Source organism: Pleurodeles waltl, chromosome 7, assembly GCF_031143425.1.
Source record: "Pleurodeles waltl isolate 20211129_DDA chromosome 7, aPleWal1.hap1.20221129, whole genome shotgun sequence".
NCBI classification, from domain to species: domain Eukaryota; kingdom Metazoa; phylum Chordata; class Amphibia; order Caudata; family Salamandridae; genus Pleurodeles; species Pleurodeles waltl.
The window spans coordinates 1,287,721,913-1,287,746,417 of NC_090446.1; the positions used below are offsets into that span (position 1 = coordinate 1,287,721,913).

Consider the following 24,505-nt stretch of genomic DNA (forward strand, 5'->3'; position numbering starts at 1 on the left):
CCCCCTAACGAGGGAACACCTCCTTTGCATACATTATGCTAGGCACAGGCATAATGTAGCAGAAAATATTACAAAGGGGCGCAATGCATGTATTGTGCCACTTTGCAAATATGGCACTGCTATTTTAGCCTTGTTGGGACACACGCTAATATGGCGCAAGGAGGCGCTAGGGGCTCTTAAATCTGCCCTAATAGATTTCACAAGCACAGCGCAAGCAATGTGCAGGTGAAACCTTAAAAAAGGAATACAAAAAAAGAAAGAAAGACAAGAAAGAAAGAAAGATAATGGAAAGAAGGAAGGAAAGAATGTAAGAAACAAGGCAAGAAACAAAAAAGAAAGGAAGACAACAAAGTGCTTGATTCAAATGTTGGTGGCGAGGGAACTCAGTCTAAATAGAGCTCCCTTCCCACCAACCTTATGCTCTGCCCGATAGATTTAAAATGGGCTTAGAGATGGCAGATACTAATTCGTCTCCTACATGGTCAAACCCCTGTGACGACCCACTGGAGAAAGGGCAGTCGGAGGCTTGACTGTATGTCTGCCCACCTTATTTAGATGGCCGGACATACAGCCACTTTTCAATGCCCATCACTGGGAAAAACCTGGAGGTCAAGGGCATTAAAAAGTGCTAAATCCCTCCACCACCCACCACACCACCATGGTAAAAAATTCCATTGTGAGGGGCATTATATTTTTTCTTTTCAAAAAGAAAATCCTGCTTTGGAATTTTCTTTTAGAAAATAAAAAATGTGTAAATCTGTCATGTTGATGGGGCTGTTTTTCAGACTTACAATGCATTCATTGTAAGTTGTCAGCCCTTGCCAGTGCTAGAAATGTCTGCTAGGCTGGCAGACATCTCTAAATTTGGCAGGTAGAGACTCCATCAGGTGACAGAGTAGTTTACTCGATCTTCCTGATGGAGCTAATCCCGTCCACCAACATTTAAATGAGGCCCAAAGAGAGAAGAAAATAAAGAAAGAAGGGAGGAAAAAAGGAGTGAAAGAAAGGAAAAAAGTGCCACAACTGTTGCAAATTAAATAGGACGAAGACTACTTTTCTTCTTGGGCAAAGTTTATTAACGACCCATTGATGAAACTGAGTTCAGAATAAATGTGTCCTGAAACATTGTCTGCTTATTAATTTACATTTTATAATATTAACGTTTTTAGTTTGTGTATGGTGTGCACAGTAAAAAGAGGCCAGCTTAATACAGAACATTTTCAAATGGACATAATCTAATGTGCTGTGAAGTAGATAAACAAAGGACACTCCAAAAGTAATTTACAACATCAGTGACAGGACCCAGGTATGGATAAAACTGGAATGTGTCCTGTGCTCACATCTTGTAGAAAGCTCCAGCTACCACAACAGGTACTAAACAACAATGTAACACTAAAACAATTACAAACTAAAAACAAAAACACAGGCACTGAAGGGAAATATGTTATGTCTTCACTGTTAGCAAAATGCACTCACTGCGAGGGAAGTTAACTGGTGACTTAAGTGAGCTGACCCATTGCCACATAGTGGAAGGAAGCAAAATGTGGATGACACAATAACAGATAAATGGATGAAGACATCTGGCTGAAAGCTCATATAGGCAAGCATATCATGCATATCATTTTAGTAAAAACAAAATATATATTTGCTAACACCAGAACTAATAGTTGCCCAATGTAATGGTACATAATATGATTACTATTGGGTGTTAGTAATTACCCAGCTCAATCATATTTACAATAGTACATATTATGTTGGGAAAAAAGATTTTGGTGAGGGTCGAACTATTTATTTCATGAGTTCAGCATTATTTAATTAGTTGTACTGGGTTTGGATTGTGGAACATTGCGATTGTGCAGAATTGGAGGCTTCCTATGGAGTGTCTCAGGCACAGAAGGTCACTTGCTAATGACACCAAGAGGTGCAGTTGCTTATCATAAGTGACCTGTTCGTCCAGTAGAAAGCTTAGCTTATTTTATGTGGAGATCACACGTATTTGAGGCAGGAACGGAGCCTTGTGGAACTTAGTGCTAACCTGCATGTTGCACATGTTTATTGAGTATTCGCTGAAACTATCGGGTGCATATATTTTGTCATATATTTTGCTATATATGTATAATCCATATTGACAAGTTATTTAATTTTTTTACATCTTAATGTTTTTCTCCCCATGAGAAATTCCTTAGTGTTCATGTCAGGTCTCAAAAGAATAATGTAAGTCTTGGGGATGAAGATGCAGGCCATCAATCCACTGCTGGATGCCAAGATGGCAAAAATCTCTACAGCCACCAAATATTTTCCAAAAGCACTGAGATATGCAGGGATGAAAGACAGCCACACACTCACAAACACCAGCATGCTGAAGGTGATGAACCTCGCTTCATTGAAGCTGTCGGGGAGTTTTCTGGATAGAAAGGCAATGATGAAGCTCACCACGGCCAGCAGGCCCATATATCCCATCATGCACCAGAAGGCCACAATGGAGCCCTCATTACATTCTAAGAGTATTTTTCCTGGAGTGGTATTTGTATTCTTTATTGGAAAAGGTGGAGACATTGTAAGCCAAAGAGTGCACCCTGCAGCCTGAATAGAGGTACAGACAGTTATGAGGATTTTTGGAAGGGCAGGACCAAGCCATCTTTTAAGTTCACTCCTCGGACTCTTTATATGAAAGGCCAAAAGCACCATACAGGTCTTCCCCAGGACACAGGAGATGCAGAGTACAAAGCTAATACCAAAGGCTGCCTGGCGAAACAAACACTTTGCCAAACTTGGTTGACCAAAGAAGAGGAGCGATGAGAGGACGCAGAGAGAGAGAGCAAAAAGCAGGAGAAAGCTGAGTTCTCTGCTGTTGGCTTTCACAATTGGGGTGTCCATGTGCTTCACGAAGATAAGAAAAATAAGGAGTTGGACAAGCGAAGCCAGTGCAACCAGAATTGCCAATGTCATCCCCAGTGGTTCCAGGAAAGAGAGGAATTCTACTGCTCTTGTGCAACAGAGAGTATGTGCCTCATTAGGCCATTCATCTTCATGGCACTTGGTGCAGTCTAAAGCATCTAAAAGAGAACAACAGTAGTTAGCCAAGAAGATAAAGATCAGAGATGAATTTTAGTGAATTGTGTTATTGTGTGTGGAAAGGACCTGTGGGAGTAAATCACATTAACAGACATAATGAAAACACTGCTAAAACTCCAACAAAAGACGGTTAACAAAAATCTCACAATATTCAAAGAAACCAACAGTCCTATTTCTAAAAGGGAGGCAATTTCAATTCATTAGTAGTATGTTTCTAACTACCTGAAATATTCCTGAAAAAAATCAGTGTTTAAATTCACATTTAAAAGAATTGTGGCTGGATCTAGGGGTCCTTGCAATGGCCATAACCTTAATATTGCATTGGAGATGGCCTGGCTTAATACACAATCTTTTTTTATATGGAAATATCTAGCTAGACACTTGGTACGGCTCAGATGAAACATGCAGGAGGTCATTGGCTTAGTTGGCAGAAGCTCTACAAATATAGGGCTTACTGCCTTCCGTAAGCGAACACACTGCTGGCTGTACGAATGTCCAAAACACAACCAGGGGTAAGAACGTGTTTTGAAGAATGTCGGAGAAAGGAGAGTTGAAATTCATCTGTGTGGCTGCAAGATGCACCCGCAATTACTTCCTCAGCGTTCACGAGTTAATCCCAGTCATGCCTCTAAGAGATACTGACATGCACAGGGCTGCTCAGCCAGCAGACATCAGCTCAAGAGGTGGAGTTGTAGGCGAACTATTGTGTCAAAAAGGATGTGGATCCGGTGGTAAAGGGTATCGTATAATCAAACTGTAGGAGTCATTGATGCAGTATGGATGATACTCTGACAGTGATGGGACGTCACTGGTATGATAAGTGAGGAGAGGCATATATGAAACACAACACAGTTAGAAACTCACCAGTGTGATTGGAAATTTCACCCTCTGAACATGGCAAGCATTTGAAGCAGCAGTGAGGTTGTCCTTGGAGCACATTTTTCCAAAATCCCGGAGGACAGTCATGCCTCTAAGAGATACTGACATGCACAGGGCTGCTCAGCCAGCAGACATCAGCTCAAGAGGTGGAGTTGTAGGCGAACTATTGTGTCAAAAAGGATGTGGATCCGGTGGTAAAGGGTATCGTATAATCAAACTGTAGGAGTCATTGATGCAGTATGGATGATACTCTGACAGTGATGGGACGTCACTGGTATGATAAGTGAGGAGAGGCATATATGAAACACTACACAGTTAGAAACTCACCAGTGTGATTGGAAATTTCACCCTCCGAACATGGCAAGCATTTGAAGCAGCAGTGAGGTTGTCCTTGGAGCACATTTTTCCAAAATCCCGGAGGACAGTCATGCCTCTAAGAGATACTGACATGCACAGGGCTGCTCAGCCAGCAGACATCAGCTCAAGAGGTGGAGTTGTAGGCGAACTATTGTGTCAAAAAGGATGTGGATCCGGTGGTAAAGGGTATCGTATAATCAAACTGTAGGAGTCATTGATGCAGTATGGATGATACTCTGACAGTGATGGGACGTCACTGGTATGATAAGTGAGGAGAGGCATATATGAAACACAACACATTTAGAAACTCACCAGTGTGATTGGAAATTTCACCCTCTGAACATGGCAAGCATTTGAAGCAGCAGTGAGGTTGTCCTTGGAGCACATTTTTCCAAAATCCCGGAGGACAGCTCTCACTGCAGACCGAGCGTGGGACCTGGAAAGAAAATGTGTTGTGTTACAGTTAGAAGCATTGACCGCAGTTATTACCTATGTTTAGGATTATCTGTTCGACCTACCAATCCACTGTCAGTTGTTCTTAACCTTTTGACTCTATGAGCCCCAATGGAACACTGGGACCCCCAATGAATCACTATTGGAAGCAGGGGACACCCACTGAGTCATTACTTTCAGCAGGAGACCTCAGCCAAAGCATTTTTGATGATTTGAACCTAAACCCAACACATAAAAATACAGAGCAAGCTTTTCTCAAATAAAAAACAACATATTTAATCATTTATTCAATTCACAAACACATATAAAATCTAAATTTTAATGGGAAGGTTGGACCTTTTCTAAGTTCAATTGTGCCCTCTATTTGTTCATACTACATTCTGTTTGACGCACTTGGACTGCTTCCACTTATCAAAATGATGGTTTAAGTTTAGTAGGAAATTTTCCATTTTTTGCTTCCAGGAAACTTGGGACTTGGAGATAGTCAGTGTAAATGGGCGTTTGGAAAAATATACCTGTTGGAAAATGGGTTATTGGTAAGGGCCACTAACCTCCACTTAGGTCCAGTTAGGTCTTAGTAAATTAAACCCAGCCCAACCCTTGGTAGCTTGGCAACTGGCGTCAAGGCTTAACTTAGGAGACAGAGTGTAAAGCATTCAAATATCACAAAACAGTATTTAAATAAAACACAGGAAACAGTTTAAAAATCCAAAACCAATTTATGAAAATAGATTATATTTTATCTTTAAAATGACACCAAAACAAATAAAATCGGATAAGGGGAACCGGAGATATGAATTTTAAAAAAATAATAATTTTTTTAGCACCTAGAAACAAAATGCGCCAATCGGTTCATATGGTTGCACCTCGACCGGGCCAAAGTCAAAGTTTCAGGCCGACCACGATGGAGTCCTGCTCGGCTACAGGCCGCGGGAGGCCTCGGTTAAAAGTTTACCTTCACACTTAGGGGGTCATTCCAACCCTGGCGGTCGGTGTTAAAGCGGCGGCCAACCCGCCAACAGGCAGGCGGTAAAAAAAATGGAATTCTAACCCTGGCGGGAACTGCCAACACAGCCCGCCACTTTAACACTCCGACCGCCATGGCGGGACAAACAAACAGCGCGGAGGTCACCGCCAACAGACAGGCGGCAGACAATGTACCGCCCACCCTATCACAACTCACCAATCCGCCACCTTTTCCGGGGCGGGAGCCCCGCCGATAAAAACACGGCGGAAACAGACAACGAACGGGAAAACGCTCACCTCTATATACTCCACGAGGAATCTGGACAGCATGGAACCCGAATTAAACATCCTACCAGCTATTGTCTACCTGCTCCTCTACCAGGAGCACGAACGCCGGCACAGACGACAACGGTGAGTACTGCACCTACGACACAGGGGAGGGGGGAGGAGAAAAGGTAACGGGCACACACATACGCGACACACCCACCCCCCGCCCCCCCCAAATCCCTACACACCAATGCAGAGCAACAAGTCAGAGTGACACCCCCCAAACCCCACGGAATAATGAAAAGACAAAATAAAATGATCATTAAAATTGAAGTATATTATAGCACATTTGAAGTTAAGTGAAATATGAAATATATAAATAAAATAAATAACAACATGAACAATATATACATAGCCCAAAAGTCCTGCACATTTTGGCAACCTTCCATTGTTCGTGGGCCAGTGTGCATAAACACATGGGCAAAGCCCACACACGAGACCCGATTCCATTGGAGAGAACACTGCTGGGGCATCAGATAATAAAACTACAGGCACCTCAGGGGAAAGGGAAGGGGGGGCACCTCAGCCACATGAGTCCACGACGCCAGATCCATGAGGGGCCTCCATGCCCACTGTACCATCCTGGGAGTGCAAAGCCACAGTCTCTCAAGTCTCTACAGTGGGTGGCTTGCCCACTGCTCCATCCTGGGGAGTGCAAAGCCACAGTCTCTCAAGTCTCCCAAGTGGGTGGATTGCCCACTGCTCTATCCTGGGGAGTGCAAAGCCACAGTCTCTCAAGTCTCCCAAGTGGGTGGATTGCCCACTACTTTATCCTTGTAGTGCAAAGCCACAGTCTCTCAAGTCTCTGCAGTGGGTGGGTTGCCCACTGCTTTATCCTGGGGAGTGCAAAGCCACAGTCTCTCAAGTCTATACAGTGGGTGGGTTGACCACTGTTACATCCTGGGTAGTGCAAAGCCACAGTCAATCAGGTGGATTACAGACTCCACTGGTTATGGAGGAGGCATGTTGGCCAGAGTGCTTCGTGAAGCCCTGCCCGACACAGATCCGGCCCTGCCAATGGGCCAGCGGTGCTTGACAGGAAGGGCCCAGCAGAGCAGTTCATAGACGGCGGTGCCCAGTGGAGCGGTGCTTGACAGGAAGGGCCCAGCGGAGCGGTGCTTGACAGGAAGGGCCCAGCGGAGCAGTTCAGAGACGGCGGTGCCCAGCGGAGCGGTGCTTGACAGGAAGGGCCCAGCGGAGCGGTGCTTGACAGGAAGGGCCCAGCGGAGCAGTTCAGAGACGGCGGTGCCCAGCGGAGCGGTGCTTGAGATGAAGGGCCCAGCGGAGCGGTGCTTGAGATGAAGGGCCCAGCGGAGCGGTGCTTGAGATGAAGGGCCCAACGGTGCGGTGCTTGAGATGAAGGGCCCAGCGGAGCGGTGCTTGAGAGGAAGGGCCCAGCGGAGCGGTGCTTGAGATGAAGGGCCCAGCGGAGCGGTGCTTGAGATGAAGGGCCCAGCGGAGCGGTGCTTGGTAGGAAGGGCCCAGCGGAGCGGTGCTTGAGAGGAAGGGCCCAGCGGAGCTGTGCTTGACAGGAAGGGCCCAGCAGAGCGGTGCTTGACAGGAAGGGCCCAGCGGAGCGGAGCTTGACAGGAAGGGCCAGCGGAGCAGTTCAGAGACGGCGGTGCCCAGCGGAGCGGTGCTTGAGATGAAGGGCCCAGCGGAGCGGTGGTTGAGAGGAAGGGCCCAGCGGAGCGGTGCTTGAGATGAAGGGCCCAGCGGAGCGGTGCTTGAGATGAAGGGCCCAGCGGAGCGGTGCTTGAGAGGAAGGGCCCAGCGGAGCGGTGCTTGAGATGAAGGGCCCAGCGGAGCGGTGCTTGAGATGAAGGGCCCAGCGGAGCGGTGCTTGAGATGAAGGGCCCAGCGGAGCGGTGCTTGAGATGAAGGGCCCAGCGGAGCGGTGCTTGACAGGAAGGGCCCAGCGGAGCGGTGCTTGAGAGGAAGGGCCCAGTGGAGCGGTGCTTGTCACGGCGGGGCCGGTTCAGCGGTGCTTGTCACGGCGGGCCCTGTTCAGCGGTGCTTGTCACGGCGGGGCCTGTTCAGCAGGGCCTGTCTTGGCGGGGCCCTGTTCAGCGGTGCTTGTCATGGCGGAACCTGTTCAGCGGTGCTTGTCATGGCGGGGCCTGTTCAGCGGTGCTTGTCACGGCGGGCCCTGTTCGGCGGGGCCTGTTCAGCGGTGCCTGTCTTGGCGGGGCCCTGTTCAGCGGTGCTTGTCACGGCGGGGCCTGTTCAGCGGTGCTTGTCTTGAAGGGCCCAGCGGAGCAGTTCAGAGACGGCGGTGCCCAGCGGAGCGGTGCTTGAGATGAAGGGCCCAGCGGAGCGGTGCTTGAGATGAAGGGGTCCCGCGGAGCGGTGCTTGAGATGAAGGGCCCAACGGTGCGGTGCTTGAGATGAAGGGCCCAGCGGAGCGGTGCTTGACAGGAAGGGCCCAGCGGAGCAGTTCAGAGACGGCGGTGCCCAGCGGAGCGGTGCTTGAGATGAAGGGCCCAGCGGAGCGGTGCTTGAGATGAAGGGCCCAGCGGAGCGGTGCTTGAGATGAAGGGCCCAACGGTGCGGTGCTTGAGATGAAGGGCCCAGCGGAGCGGTGCTTGAGAGGAAGGGCCCAGCGGAGCGGTGCTTGAGATGAAGGGCCCAGAGGAGCGGTGCTTGAGATGAAGGGCCCAGCGGAGCGGTGCTTGGTAGGAAGGGCCCAGCGGAGTGGTGCTTGAGAGGAAGGGCCCAGCGGAGCGGTGCTTGAGATGAAGGGCCCAGCGGAGCGGTGGTTGAGAGGAAGGGCCCAGCGGAGCGGTGCTTGAGATGAAGGGCCCAGCGGAGCGGTGCTTGAGATGAAGGGCCCAGCGGAGCGGTGCTTGAGATGAAGGGCCCAGCGGAGCGGTGCTTGAGAGGAAGGGCCCAGCGGAGCGGTGCTTGAGATGAAGGGCCCAGCGGAGCGGTGCTTGAGATGAAGGGCCCAGCGGAGCGGTGCTTGAGATGAAGGGCCCAGCGGAGCGGTGCTTGAGATGAAGGGCCCAGCGGAGCGGTGCTTGACAGGAAGGGCCCAGCGGAGCGGTGCTTGAGAGGAAGGGCCCAGTGGAGCGGTGCTTGTCACGGCGGGGCCTGTTCAGCGGTGCTTGTCACGGCGGGCCCTGTTCAGCGGTGCTTGTCACGGCGGGGCCTGTTCAGCAGTGCCTGTCTTGGCGGTGCCCTGTTCAGCGGTGCTTGTCATGGCGGAACCTGTTCAGCGGTGCTTGTCATGGCGGGGCCTGTTCAGCGGTGCTTGTCACGGCGGGCCCTGTTCGGCGGGGCCTGTTCAGCGGTGCCTGTCTTGGCGGGGCCCTGTTCAGCGGTGCTTGTCACGGCGGGGCCTGTTCAGCGGTGCTTGTCTTGAAGGGCCCTGTTCAGCGGTGCCTGTCTTGGCGGGGCCCTGTTCAGCGGTGCTTGTCTTGGCGGGGCCTGTTCAGCGGTGCTTGTCTTGGCGGGGCCCTGTTCAGCGGTGCTTGTCACGGCGGGGCCTGTTCAGCGGTGCTTGTCTTGGCGGGGCCCTGTTCAGCGGTGCTTGTCTTGAAGGGCCCTGTTCAGCGGTGCCTGTCTTGGTGGGGCCCTGTTCAGCGGTGCTTGTCACGGCGGGGCCTGTTCAGCAGTGCTTGTCACGGCGGGCCCTGTTCAGCGGTGCTTGTCACGGCGGGGCCTGTTCAGCGGTGCCTGTCTTGGCGGGGCCCTCTTCAGCGGTGCTTGTCACAGCGGGGCCTGTTCAGTGGTGCTTGTCTTGAAGGGCCCTGTTCAGCGGTGCCTGTCTTGGCGGGGCCCTGTTCAGCGGTGCTTGTCACGGCGGGGCCTGTTCAGCGGTGCTTGTCTTGGCGGGGCCCTGTTCAGCGGTGCTTGTCTTGAAGGGCCCTGTTCAGCGGTGCCTGTCTTGGCGGGGCCCTGTTCAGCGGTGCTTGTCACGGCGGGGCCTGTTCAGCGGTGCCTGTCTTGGCGGGGCCCTGTTCAGCGGTGCTTGTCACGGCGGGCCCTGTTCAGCGGTGCTTGTCACGGCGGGGCCCTGTTCAGCGGTGCTTGTCTTGAAGGGCCCTGTTCAGCGGTGCCTGTCTTGGCGGGGCCCTGTTCAGCGGTGCCTGTCACGGCGGTGCCTGTTCAGCGGTGCCTGTCTTGGCGGGGCCCTGTTCAGCGGTGCTTGTCACGGCGGGCCCTGTTCAGCGGTGCTTGTCACGGCGGGGCTAGTGTCCTTGGGGGCAGCCGTCTCAGACCTGTCACGCCGGCCCTTCCCTGAGGTGCCTGGGGCGAAGGAGATGCCCGTCTTCCTGGCCGAGCGGGCACGGGGCGAACGCTAAGGGGCTGCTGGGAGGGCGGAGCTGGTGCGCTGGGTGGTGGCTGTACCTGTTGTAGCGGTGGGCACGGATGTTGCCGCCACCACAAGGGAGCTCCCTTCCGAGGACGTGTCGGTGTCGCTGACGTCTCCACGGGTCCCTGTTGTGGAGCTCCCCTCGCCCTCCATCTCACTGGTGAACTCGGAGTCGGTTGCATGGCCCTCCGGGGCCCTGTGATATGCAGCTCCCTCGTGCGCCGATGCCACTTCTCCTCCGCCTGATGATGTTAATGCACACATGAACAGGAAAACCAAAAAAAAGGGGGGGGGAGAAGAAATAAAGACATGTTGAGTGCATGCATTGGCGACACCGTTGGCGGAGAGGACAGACACAGAAGCCCCCTGCACTACGCTGCGCACTTGGGGTACACTACTCAATCAGTGGGACATGGCCTACAAGCCTATGGACGACAACTGCACACATAGATGACACAGGGCCATGAATAGCTGTACTAGGCACCCTACAGAGGTGGGGGGCGGGGGCACAGGGCCATGCCTCACGGAGGGGCCTAGCCTACAGAAATCGCCCTGGCCTAGGGATACCCACAGCCCTCCTCCCCCACCCAGGCACCTCCACTGCGCGCAAAGATAGCAGAATGTGCTTGTACTCACCCCCTTGTGTCTGCTGTGATGTCCTCACGCGCCCATCCAAATCGGGGTTGGCCACCGCCAGGATCCGGGACATCAGGGGGGTCAATTGCCGTGTGGCACCCCTCCTAGGTTGGGAGGCCATCCCCAGCAGACACTCGGCGGTCTTTCTGCTCCCGCATCGGATGTCCTCCCACCTCTTGCGGCAGTGGGTGCCCCGTCTGTTGTGGACCCCCAGGCCCGGACGTCCTTGGCGATGGCACGCCAAATGTCGATCTTCTGATGGGCGCTGACCTATGTGACATGTACAGGGTGGGAAAAGAAACATCATCACTTTTCTGCATGGTCGATGTGAGTGGCCCCCCCTCCCCAACCTTGCCATGTGGCACATGTTCTCATCTGTCGTGCGATGCATTCCTCATTCGCTCCCCTCCCCACCATCATTCATTCACCCCACTCAACCCAGGCATTGCCCACTAAGCATGGTCCCAGTGTACTCACCTGTTGGTCTGGAGGACCGTAGAGTAGCGCATACTGGGGGAGGACCCCATCCACGAGTGTCTCCAACTCTTCTGAAGTGAAGGCAGGGGCCCTTTCCCCAGTCGCAGCAGCCATTGTCACTTCCAGACCGAGGTCACAGCAGCACTTGCAGTATAGGTCCTCTCCTGTGGATGATCAGGTCTCGAGTGATTAAGCAGATAGAAAATGGCGGTCACGCCCGCGGCGGTGCGTACCGCAGCGGTGCGTACCGCGACCGCCGGAACACATCCTCATTGGCTCCTGAAACCCATAGGGTTCAATGTTAACCAATGCGGCTTTGCACCGCGGTCTTCGACCGCCTACCGCCACGGTGTGCCACGCCATCGCAATGAGCTCACATCCCATTGTCACACTTCACAGGTCAGGCAGCTGCCATTTCAAAGGCCCACCTGGCTTAATTTCTACTGCGTCACACAGGCCTAGGCCTTGCATTGCCACTCATACAAGCCATTCAATGCATAGAGAATCGTGTACAATGCAAGCTGTGTGAACGTACCTGTGGGTTGATTGACTCTGTGCTCCATGTTGTCCTTCCTATGCACCGTCCGCAGGGACTTCTGAGGAGATGGAGGGCTGTTCCCGTGTACAGACCGCTGGTGGACCTGTCGACAATGGAAGAACGACATGTCATACTCACCTACAGACTTGACCGTGCCACTTTACAGGAACTGTGTGCCCAGCTGGAGCCAGACCTGATGTCACCCATCCGCCAACCCACAGGGATTCCCCCTCTAGTGCAGGTTCTGTCAGTACTCCATTTTTTGGCAAGTGGATCATTCCACACAACAGTGGCCATTTCATCTGGGATGTCTCAGCCTATGTTTTCTAAGGTTTTATCCAGAGTGTTGTCTGCCCTGATGAAATACATGCGGAGCTACATTGTTTTCCCTGAGGTGGAGGATTTGGCTACAGTGAAGGGTGATTTCTATACCCTTGGACATATTCCCAACATCATTGGTGCCATTGATGGGACCCATGTGGCTTTGGTACCCCCCAGAGGAAGTGAACAGGTGTACAGGAACAGAAAAAGTTATCGTTCGATGAATGTCCAGGTGGTCTGTTTGGCAGACCAGTACATCTCCCATGTAAATGCAAAGTTCCCTGGGTCAGTGCATGACGCGTACATCATGCGAAATAGCAGCATCCCTTATGTGATGGGACAGCTACAGAGACACCGTGTGTGGCTAATAGGTGACTCTGGTTACCCCAACCTGTCCTGGCTACTGACCTCAGTGAGGAATCCCAGGACCAGGGCAGAGGAACGGTACAATGAGGCCCATGGGCGTACTAGGAGGGTGATTGAGCGGACCTTCGGCCTCCTGAAGGCCAGGTTTAGGTGCCTGCATATGACAGGTAGATCCCTAATGTACTCACCAAAGAAGGTGTGTCATATCATCGTGGCCTGCTGAATGCTTCACAACCTGGCTTTGCGACGCCAGGTGCCTTTCCTGCAGGAGGATGGTCCAGATGGTGGTGTTGTGGCAGCGGTGGAACCTGTGGAGAGTGAAGAGGAGGAAGACAACGGGGACGACACAGACAACAGGGACACAGTGATACTACAGTATTTTCAATAACACACTGGTAAGAATCAACACCAGCATTTTACAGTTACTTACAGTCTCCTGCCTCTCTACTGTCTGTCCTATTCCCCCAGTGTATGTTAACTGAGTTGTGACTTTCCCTTCAAATTTCAGAGATGTGGCCCCCACTGCGTGACCTCTGCTTTGTTTCCCCATGGACTACAGCTGTATGTCAGTGGTATGTTTTCATCACTGTGTAACTGGACATTTTGGCAGCATTATGTTTAATACATTTGTTCACAATACAGGCAGACTCCAGATTGTTTTTTGTGCAATACGTGTTTTTATTAAAAATCTGAATTTAGGGACATGGTGGGAAATCGGTGATGGGTGATGGTGGAGGAATGTCCATGGCAGAGTCCAGCTTTTCAGTCTCACAGGTGCATTGTCCATATGCCTGTAGAAGGTGGAGCAGGGGCAGTTAAAGGTTGGACAGGGTGACAATGTGGGACAGTGGGATAACATCAGGGGGTATCCTTTGCTGGCGGGGGTCTTGACATCCTACTGTCTTCTTACGAGATCTCAGGCCCCGCTTGCGGGGTGGTTCTTCTTCTGCAGGAGGTGGGGTTCTGGTGGCCTGTTGTTGTGTGGGGGCCTCCTGTCCACTAGCGCCGGCGGAGGTGGTTGCCTGTTCTTGGTCCATGCTAGTGACAGGGGCCCTTTGTGGTGCCACATGGTCCCGCAATGTGGTGACAATCTGGTTGAGTGCCCCTACAATGGTGCCCATTGCGGAACTGATGGTTCTTAGTTCTTCCCTGAACCCCATGTACTGTTGCTCCTGCATGACCTGGATCTCCTGGAACCTGGCCAGTACCGTCGCCATCGTCTCCTGGGAGTGGTGGTATGCTCCCATGATGGAGGAGAGGGCCTCGTGGAGAGTGGGTTCCCTAGGCCTGTCTCCCCCCTGTCGCACAGCAGCCCTCCCAGTTCCCCTGTTTCCCTGGGCCTCTGTCCCCTGGACCGTGTGCCCACTACCACTGCCCCCAGGTCCCTGTTGTTGTTGGGTTGGTGGGTTAACCTGGGTGCCCTGTAGTGGTGGACACACCGCTGATTGACGTGTGCTGGAGACAGAGGCATGGGCCCGCTGGGTGGGAGCTGTGCTGGTGTTCCCAGAAGGGGTTGGGTCTGCTGTGGCCAGTGGCTGTGTGAGGGGAACCGACTGTCCAGAGGTCCCCGATGGTCCGGGCTGGTCATCTGGGTCCAGGGAGACAGAGCTGCTGTCATCACTGGTGGCCTCTTCTGGGGGAGGGATGGACATTTCTGGACCCTCCTGGGTGGTGTGGTGGCGTTCGGGTCCTGCAGGGGTATAGAGGTATGGTTATTGCTTCAGTGTGTGCCATATCGGTCAATGGGTGGGTGCCCGTGTACCCCAAGGCTGGCATTCCTGTGTGTGGGCGTTTGTGAGGGTGGCTTGTGGGGGAGATGTGTATGTGCAGTGGGCATGCTTTGGTGATGGGTGTCCATGCTTTGTGGACACATGCAGGTCTAGGTGTTGGATGGGTGGGTTGTGATGGTGAGCCATTTGCAGGGAGTAGGTGTGATGGGGGTGGGGGTGAGGGTGGGGGTATGATTTGGGATGCAGGTGCGGTGGGGGTGGGAAGAAGTAGTTAAGATTTGACTTACCAGAGTCCATTCCTCCGCCTACTCCTGCGAGGCCCTCAGGATGCAGGATGTGCAAGACTTCCTCCTCCCATGCTGTAAATTCTGGGGGAGTAGGTGGGGATCCGCCGCCAGTCTTCTGCACCGCGATGTTGTGCCTTGATACCATGGAACGCACCTTCCCCCGTAGGTCGTTCCAGCGCTTCCTGATGTCATCCCGATTTCGTGGATGCTGTCCCACAGCGTTGACCCTGTTGACTATCCTTTGCCATAGCTCCATCTTCCTGGCAATGCTGGTGTGCTGCACCTGTGTCCCGAAGAGCTGGGGCTCTACCTGAACTATTTCCTCCACCATGACCCGGAGTTCGGCGTCTGAGAACCGGGGGTGTCTTTGGGGTGCCATAGGGTGGTGTGGATGAAGTGTGGGGTGGTGTATGTGTTTTAGAGTGTGGTGAGTGTGGTGATGGATATTGTGTGGGTGATGGTGTGGTTTGCCTCTGTGTGATGGTGTTGTCTAAGCAGTGCTGTCTATCTCTGGCATTCTGTCGTTTTTTTTTTTTGTAGGGGTTTGTGGTTGATGTGGGTGTGTGTTTTATATTGTATTAGGTGTGTGGGTGTTTTGTTTGTATGTGTATCAGGTGTGTGTGTTTCAAATTGTCCAATGTGGTTGTGTTTTGTAAGGGTGTGTGTATTTTGACCGCGGCGGTGTGTACCGCCAATGGAATACCGCGGTTGAAAGACCGCCGCGTGGATTCGTGGGTCGGAATGGAATGGGCATTTTTCTGTTGGCGTGACGGTGGAGGTTTGGTCATCGCCAGTTTTTCGCTGACCTTTGGTGTGGCGGACTTTTGTTGATGTCGGGTTTTTGGCGGTTTGCCAGTTGCGGGTCAGAATGACCGTGGCAGTTTACCGCAGCCGCGGCGGTGTTATGGCGGTCTTCTGACCGGCGGTAAGCGCCTTTTACCGCCGAGGTCAGAATGACCCCCTTAGTCTCTTTTTCGAAGATTTTCTTCAGCGGAGGAACCTGCCATTCCAATCCGACCTCCTGGAGCCCTTCTCCGGATACGCTTCGTGGCAATCCTCGGTGGAGATTTTTACCTTCGGACTTAGTCGTTTTTTTGAGGTGAAAATCCTTTGACCGGGGTAAACCTTGATCCGATGTCCATGGAGCCCTCCTCTGATACGCTGGCTGGAAGGTCCCGGTCAACTTTTTACCTTCGGACTTAGTCTCTTTTTCAGAGATTTTCTTTACCGGGACAAACCAGCAAATCAGGCCGGGTCGCAGTTGAGGCAAGCCGGCTAGAGTTGCTGCGGCAGGGCCGGTCCCTCTATGGAGCATTTTTTCAAAAGTTCTCCAAACTTCTCCAAACTTCTGGGGCTTCTCCCAGATGTCCTTTTAAGGTTCTTTTGAGGTCCGCAGCTCACCCCAAGGGTCCAGAAGTTCTGAGATGGTCCTTGGGGGTGTGGACTACAATTCCCAGAATGCACCAGGCGCGAACTCCTTTTTGGCCACTGGACAGTGGTCAGCTGGTCGCTTTCTTCAGGAGTTGGTGCAGGGGACTCTGGTTAGCAATTTTTCACCTGCAGCAAACAGGGAGTCCCTCCTTGAACCAGTTGAAGCCAGGCAAAGTCCTTCTTGTGGTGAAGCCCAAGTGTGCAGCTGGTGCAGTACTTCTGACTGCAGGTTCCAGGTGCAGGCCAGGGGTCCAGCAGGGCAGTCCTTCTTCTTCTGTAGTTCTTCCTTGTTGGATGTGGTAGGGAACTGAGGTGTGGGTGCAGGTCTGCCAGTTTTATCCTTGCTCCCGGGTGAAAAGCAGGGGGGTCCCGGTTCTCCAACCAGGTGCAGGGTTCTTCCCCCTGTGATGACCACTTCCTGGGAAATGTGACAAAAATCAATCCCAGGAGGCAACATTCTCCAAAAATCCATCATGGCTGAATCTGAATTTTGGAGGTTACATCTGTCTGAGCCCACCCACTGGTGTGGCTAAAAATCATAAACACACCCCTCTCCTGCCCTCTCCTAATCTAATCAAGGGGGCACCCAGTTGTCTGGGGTTGGAGGATGCGGGGGGGTTGCTGGTTGCTCCAAATGTCCTTCTCTGCCTTTGAAGACCAGTTTGGCAGCCCTCCCCCTTCCTGCCTCACCATCTGCTGAGGGGAGATTCCCTCCCACAGGCACATTCCTTTGTGTGAAGCCAGGCCACTTCACACCTCATCAAGGGAGCCTGACCAGGCTGCTAGAGACTGGCCAATCATGGCACAGCAGCAAAAACAATGCAGGGCTGAAATTGGCAACTTTTCAGGAAAAGTTTAAAACTCTTTACCTGATCAAGTTATATTAAATCCAACAACTGGAAGTTGTGGGGTTTACTATAACAATTAATATGATACCAAACTCTTGGTATCCATCATTAAAGGGGACTTTAAAAATTAAAATAAAGTCTCCCCATTCTAGCCTATGGAGGCCAATCACTACAATGAGGGGAAAAACGAATTTGGCTGTTTTTACCTCACCAGGGCTTATAAAACTATTTTTAGAAGGTCCCTGCTTATAGTTACATGGCACCCAGCCCTAGGGGTTCATAGGGCACACCTTAGGGGTGACTTATATGTAAAAATAAGGTAGTGTAAGACTTTGGAACTACTTTAATTCCAAAGTCGAATTTGCATATAACTTTAATTTAAAAGCAGCCAGCAAGGCAGGCCTGCCTTTAAAAATGACACTGGGCACCTCAGCAGTGCACCTATGGGTGCACCACCTATGCTGTGGTCCCTAAACCTACATGCCCTCCCATATACTAGGGACTTATAGGTAGGTTAACTTAGCCAATTATAATTAACCTAATTTGCATATACATTTTACACAGAGCACAGGCCCTGGGACTGGTTAGCAGTACCCAGGGCACCATCAGAGTCAGGAAAACACCAGCAAAAAGTGAAAAATGGGGGCAAAAAGTTAGGGGGCCTCTGCAATCAGCCCTGTTTTCTCACAATACCCAGGCTGCGAGGACCAAGAAAGGACAGGCCTTTTGGGGGCTTTCTGTGTAGGTATCCCATAAACTGAAATTTAGAACAGAACAACTGAGGGTAGCAACACCAACATTTAATGCCCAGCATGTGAGAATTGGATTGTCGGACTCTGTAGATAGAGTGATTGATATAGTGAATGTTTACATTCTTCCGGAATGGTCCCCACCTCTCCAAGGTATATGGGAAAAGTTAGTGTCATATAACAAGAGCATCAAGGAGGAGGCGGCTAACTTGAAGCGACTAAGGGAGGGCAAAACAGTAAAGTATCTGCTCCTGGCCTGCAGTGATTTCAATCCACAGTCATCCGAGGTGATCATTAATAATGAGGTTTTAACTGGAAGATTGCTGGCAGGGTGTTCGACCTGGCCCTTTTTGCAAGGTCACCCTCAAACCTTTTGCCTCCTTCATCCTAATTTTTCTGACCAGTTTTTGTTGGCTTTGGGACTCTCTGCACTTTTATCACTACTAGCCAGCGCTACAGTGCATATGCTCTCTGTGTAAATTGTTTTTGTGAGTGGGTTATGCATTATTGGCATATCTGATTTACTAGTAAGTCCCTAGTAAAGTGCACTAGAGGTGCCCAGGGCCTATAAATCAAGTGTTATTAGTGGGCCTGCAGCACTGATTGTGCCACCCACATGAGTAGCCCTGTAAACATATCTCAGACCTGCCACTGCTGTGTCTGTGTGTGCAGGCTTGCACTGCCAATTCGACTTGGAAAGTGTACCCACTTGCCAAGCCCAAACCTTCCCTTTTTGTACATTTAAAGCACCCCTTAGGAAGACCCTAGGTAGTCCCATGGGCAGGGTGCAGTGTATGATAAAGGTGGGACATTTAGTGATGTGTTTTTACATGTCCTGACAGTGAAATAATGCCAAATTCGTTTTTCACTGTTGCAAGGCATAGCTCTCTCATAGGTGAACATGGGGGCTGCCTTTAAATATCCTTAAAGTGCAGTTTCCCTGTGAGAGCAGATATAAATATGGAGTTTGGGGTCTCTGAACTCACAATTTGGAAATACATCTTTTAGTGAACTTGGTTTTTAGATTGTTAGTTTGAAAATGCCACTTTTGGAAAGTGGGCATTTTTCTTGCTTAAACCATTCTGTGAGTCTGCCTGTTTGTGGGTTCCCTGTCTGGGCCAGACTGACAGTTGGGCTGTTTCTGAATCTTCTCTAGACATTGACACAAAGGGAGCTGGGGTGTAGCCTGAACATCCTGATGAGCCATCTGGGCTAGAGTGGAGGGAGGAGTGGTCACTACACCTGAAAGGGCTGTGCCTGCCCTCACACAATGCAGTCTCCAACCCCCTGGTGTGTGTCTAGAACCTGGCCTGGGCAACGCAGGATCCTGTAAACAACAGAGACTTTCCTTTGAAGTTGGGCAACTTCAAAGGTAGAAAGGGGTATAAGTATTGGACCCAAAACCCCAAATTTGTAGATCACTTCTGGATTCAAGTGGAACCTCTGCCAAGGAGAGGAGCTGATGAGCTGAGGAGAAGTGCTACCCTTGCCTGTGACTGTGCTTTGTTGGGCTATCCTGTAGATGCTGTTTCTGCCTGTGAAAGGGGACAAAGACTGGACATTGTTGTGTATTCCTGCTTGAGAAGAACTTGGACTGTTTTGAAGTATCAGGGCCAACAATACTTTCTCTGCCAGCACCTTGACTCTCTACTGAGACTCCTGCCCTGCCAGGTGGTGCCCCATCCAGTCCCTGGGACCTTGAAAGGGGAAGTTGGCAGAACCAAGACTGAAATCCACACACAGAACACCATGCAGGGACATTTTTGATGCACCACCTGTGACACATCTGATAAACGACGTGCCACCAGCTTTGCAGCTAAAATCAACGCTCCACATGCATCTCAGCTGGGACATCGATGCATAATGGCTGCTTGTTGCTGCTGATAACGATGCAAACCCCATGCAGTGCGGTTTTCCAACATGGTGTCAAAGTCACCATGAACCTGTGCGGATCCGAAGTGCCCTGTCCGAAAATCAACGCATCACTCTCTTGTGAGGGAGATAAACAATACATTGCTTACCTGACTGGAGAAGAAGTGACGCACGCCTGCGTGTGTGGCTTTATTTTTGACTCAACCCAGGTACTTTGTGTAACAACAAAGTTTCCAGTTTTTTCTATGAAGTAAGACTCTTAGGGCCAGATGTAGAAAGTTCAGAATTTGCGATTCGGATGCAGAACGGTGTCTCAGACACCGTCTGCGAATCGTTATGGGGTCGCAAAGACCAACCTCATTAATATTAATGAGGTGGGTCGCATTTTGCGACCCCACAGCGAGTCCCTGCATTCACAGGGATGGTGGCCTGCTGAAGACAGCAGACCTCCATGTCTGTGACTGCTTTTTAAATAAAGCTTTTTTTTTTTGTATTGCAGCCCGTTTTCCTTAAAGGAAAACGAGTTGCAATACAAAAAAAATAACGAAAACATTTGGTTTTGTTTTTTCAGAGTAGGCAGTGGTCCACTGGACCACTGCCTGATCTGAAAAAAATGTTTTGCCAACATTCACAAAGGGGAAGGGGTCCCCTGGGGACCCCTTCCCTTTTGCGAATGGGTTACCACCAGTGTGACACTGGTGGTAACAGCAAATTGCTTTGCGACTGCGTTTGCGGTCACAAAGCAATTTGCATCGCGATGCGAGTCGCAAATAGGAAGGGGACACCCCTTCCTATTTGCGAGTCGCATTCACATTTTGCTAGTCGGTACCGACTCGCAAAATGTGAATGAGCATCGCGATGAGCATTTTGCATGGCACAAACTGCGATTTTCGCAGTTTGCACCATGCAAGATGCTTCCTACATCTGGCCCTTATTCTTTTGAAAATTCATATCTTGACTTATATATGTTGGATTTTTGTCATTTTGGTCTTGTTTGATTCAGATAAATATTACCTATTTTGCTAAACTGGTGTGGTGACCATTTTGTAGTGTTTCACTGTATTACTGTGTGTGATGGTACAAATACTTTACACATTACTTCTGATTTCAGCCTTTCTGTTCGTGCCAAGCTACCAAGGGGCTGAGTGGAGGTTAACCAGGTGGTTTCTCCTTTGCCCTGACTGGAGTGAGGGTCCTTGCTTCTACAGGTGGTAATCTGACTGCCAACCAACAACCCCATTTCTAACACAGGGTATCCCCAAAACAGCCATGGTTAATTTTAAACCTAATAAGAAGGGGGGTTGTTCCCTGATCTTTTGATAAGTCATCATCTCGTTTTATCAATGGCTGCACCCCATCAGACTGCAGCGTCATGGCCACTTTTGATAATGAGAGAAGCCTGACACCTATCGATTATATCCTAATCAACGTAGAGGGGTGAGAATGTGTTTACAATTTGACTATTGTGAGAAGGGTGGACAGCGATCATGACCCTGTGGTACTATGTTTAAAACTTTGCTCATGGTGAACAGGCAATGTGGACAAGTCCAAACGGGTTACTTTTGGTCTATTGATCACTCCATCGAATAGTAGATGAAGAATACAATGGAGCACTGAGAAGTATCAGCATGATCTCCCTCTCCATGATGACATTTGAGGCAGATTTGGCCCTATAAATCTGGACTCCTGTTGTACCGGCAATGCGAAAGTGATGGTAGCTTATGAAGAGATGGTGAGGGAGCTGATTGCCCTGTGGTCCATACCCCATGCTTTTAATATTATGGGTTATAAGGGAGGGAGAAGAAGTGTTGGGCCTGTTGGTTTGATGATGAATGCTATACAATGAGGAAAGCTGTTTCTGTTGCCATGGTTCAGTGCCACTCCGGTAACAAGTGTGAATTGTTGTTTCAGGACCTCTGGTGAAAGCACAAACACCTGTTGAAAAACAAGAAATCACTGTACAAGCTGGCACTCTGGGAGGAATTGAGGGGGCCTTCGCACAGGAAAGATTCCAGAAGGTTCTGGGAGTTGGTTGCACGGGCTTAGAATGGAGTGGTTACCAGTGTAGAAACCCACATCGGTCCAGTGGTGTGGACCAGGCACTTTAGTTCTCTGTATTGTATTAACCCCACAGCCCCATCAGACCTGCACACACCTCAGGAGAGTTTTCGTACTGACCCCCTTACAATGATAGTCATTCTGGTACCTGAGGATGAAAGAAATGAAAATACACAAGGAGCAGGGCCCTGATTTAGTGCCTAACAATATATATGTGAGGAATCCTACCGGTCGACTAGTATCCTCACTAAGGTGTTCAATGCTCCATTAACTGGCAATGCTGTGTCCCCATCTTGGAGCGCCACTATTATTGTGCCAATCTTCAAGAAGGGAGATCAGGATTGTCCATCCACTTACCACCCGATCTCCTTTCTTGATGAGCCGGGTAAAGTGCTAGGGAAGGTTTTGTTAAATTGTCAACAGGGATGGGTGGATGTTCATAACATCCTGACGGAGTACAAGCTGGTTTTCGGTCATGACTAGGGATCATTGACCAGGCTCTTAGGATTTATATGATCGCCTATGCATTTACGATAGTCAGGACGTCATCACTGTACCTTATTTTCATATATATTAAAGTGGCCTTTGATCAAGTGGATAGAGAGAAATAATGGAGGTCCCTGCAGGACTTAGAGGTAGACTCATTATTAATATCAGCTATAATGCCCTCCACATTATAAATGCAACCAGAGTTGGGTATGGCCTTGGGAGGATGTACCGACCCTTTCCTGGTTGAGAAGGGGGTGAGGCAATTGTGTGTGGTGGCTACCCTGCTCTTCAGTCTGTTCCTAAATTATGCTGCAGAATATTAGATGGAGGACCCTCAAGATATCCCCATTACAGATGGAAAAAACGGTGCCATTATTGCGGTATGCGGATGGCATAGTATTATTGGTGGGTACTAAGAATGCCACCCGTAGGCTTTTGCAGCAGTTTGGGGAATACTGTAGTAGGAAATCCCTGACTATCAATAGTAGCCAAACAAAAAGTATGGTACTCAGACCGTTCCCCAGCTTTAAGCAGGCACCTCTGATGGAGGAGCCCATTTAGAAATTGTTAAGCAGTTTGATTACCTAGGTATCCGTTTCTCAGAGAACTTGCAATGGAGTTATCAGGTGCTTAAGTCGGCTCAACTCCTATGACAAATGACTGGTGGGGAACTGAAATTTAGGTGCACTGCTGGCACCAGAAGAATCAGCATATTTCTGCAAATATATAAGCAGTGGGCAGTGGCGGCTGCTCTAAATGTGGAAGAACTCTGGTGGTTTGCAAATGTGTGCCCACTCCAGGTGGCTGGGAACAACCGTCTTAGAGCCCTGCTGAGTTTGGGGCCGGACACCGCACTGGTGGCTCTAAACTTTACTCCAATCTCTGAAACTACAATGTTAAGACTAATCATGTATTGGGTCAGACTGATAAGAAACCCAAAGGGGGTTCTTTATTTGGAAACCCTGGAAAATGCTACCCGCAAAAAGGAGTGCTGGGGAGAACAAGGTCAGCTCATGTCCAGAATGTTTTAAATGATTTACAGATGGGGTCCCTCTGGGCTGCTCCCAGCAATGTCAGGCAAAACACTGCAGACGTAATTGAAGAGTGATACCATGTGCATTTGATGATGAAGACATGCCGGGAGCTCAGGCCTGTTTCCATTACACATTGAATTGCTGTAGTGACACCTACAGTCCCATGTGTAATGATTACTTTGATCTGCTATATCCTCAGTTTAGAAGAACTGTGTATATAAAATTCTGGTTGGGCATCCTGCTGACTAGGAACTACCTAACACACACCCACAGGCTTGCCGTGGGAGGGCACCGCTGCAACTGTAGCTTTGGTGGGATGGACATCATAACCCACCACTTTCTGTTCTCTAATAAACATGATTCCCCCCGACGGTGCTAGCTGATCTCATGATTTTATGATTGTTGTACTGGGACATAATGTTGTATTTATTATGACAGTGTTTTTAAATGAATCATGTTTAGTATGTTCTCTTTCTCTCTTTTTAATAAATTGTATTGTATTTATTGTATTTTTTTAAATTGTGTTTTAATTAATGTGTGGCTGGCTGGAAGCTGAAACAATAAACTTAACTTGACTAATCAAAATGAGGACACTAACCTAATTTTTAGCCTCCATTTATAAATTCCTTCACATTTATAGAACATTTGAAAATGTTCAGATTTGCATTTTTTTTTTTTTTTTAACAAATTATATACCCTTTATTAATCTGATAATATTATTTAATTTTCTAACCAGTTGCAGACCCCATGAGAAGGCTTCCTGGACCCCCAGTGGTTTCTGGACCACAGGGTGGGAACCACTGCATTAAGTATTACCATGCATCACATGGTATCAGCACAGTACACATGAGCACTCAATAAAGGAACTTACCACATTGTGAACACCAAGGTTATTTGGAAACCATTATACAGAGTAGATTCCGTGTTGGTGTGTGGAGGCTTAGAAGAATCAATCCTCTTTTGGAGAGTTTAATGGAGATAGTATTAAATTCCTGGCTACAGAGTTCAGGTTTCCAAATGAGACCAAACACCTTTTTTTCACAGCATACTTTTCCAAACATATTGGTTATTAAGCTGAACCTGCCCAGGTGGAGAGCAGAGATAGAATAATAGATAGAAGAATAATTGACAGCAGGAATAACCAGATGTTGCATTCACCCCCAAACAACCAGCTACCAAGGAAAAGCAGCGAACCTCAATAAAGTGCACACATCAGTGGATAAAATTTCTCCAACGTAAAGCAATAAGGATTGATTTTTGGAAAGGCATGACAAAAGGTGGGGGAGGACTCATA

The 24,505-nt window shown here is 49.8% G+C and overlaps 1 protein-coding gene across 1 annotated transcript in view; it reads right to left on the reverse strand.

Annotated features, from left to right (window-relative positions):
• Positions 1-2,133: 2,133 nt before the first annotated feature.
• The window catches only part of LOC138247040 (extracellular calcium-sensing receptor-like), a 118,202-nt gene continuing 95,830 nt past the window's right edge, over positions 2,134-24,505 (reverse strand). The window contains exons 7-8 of the mRNA XM_069201790.1: positions 4,624-4,747; positions 2,134-3,056 (exon numbers count right to left, since the gene is read on the reverse strand). Of these exons, the coding sequence (XP_069057891.1) occupies positions 2,134-3,056; positions 4,624-4,747 (1,047 nt within the window). The remainder of the gene's footprint in view (positions 3,057-4,623; positions 4,748-24,505) is intronic.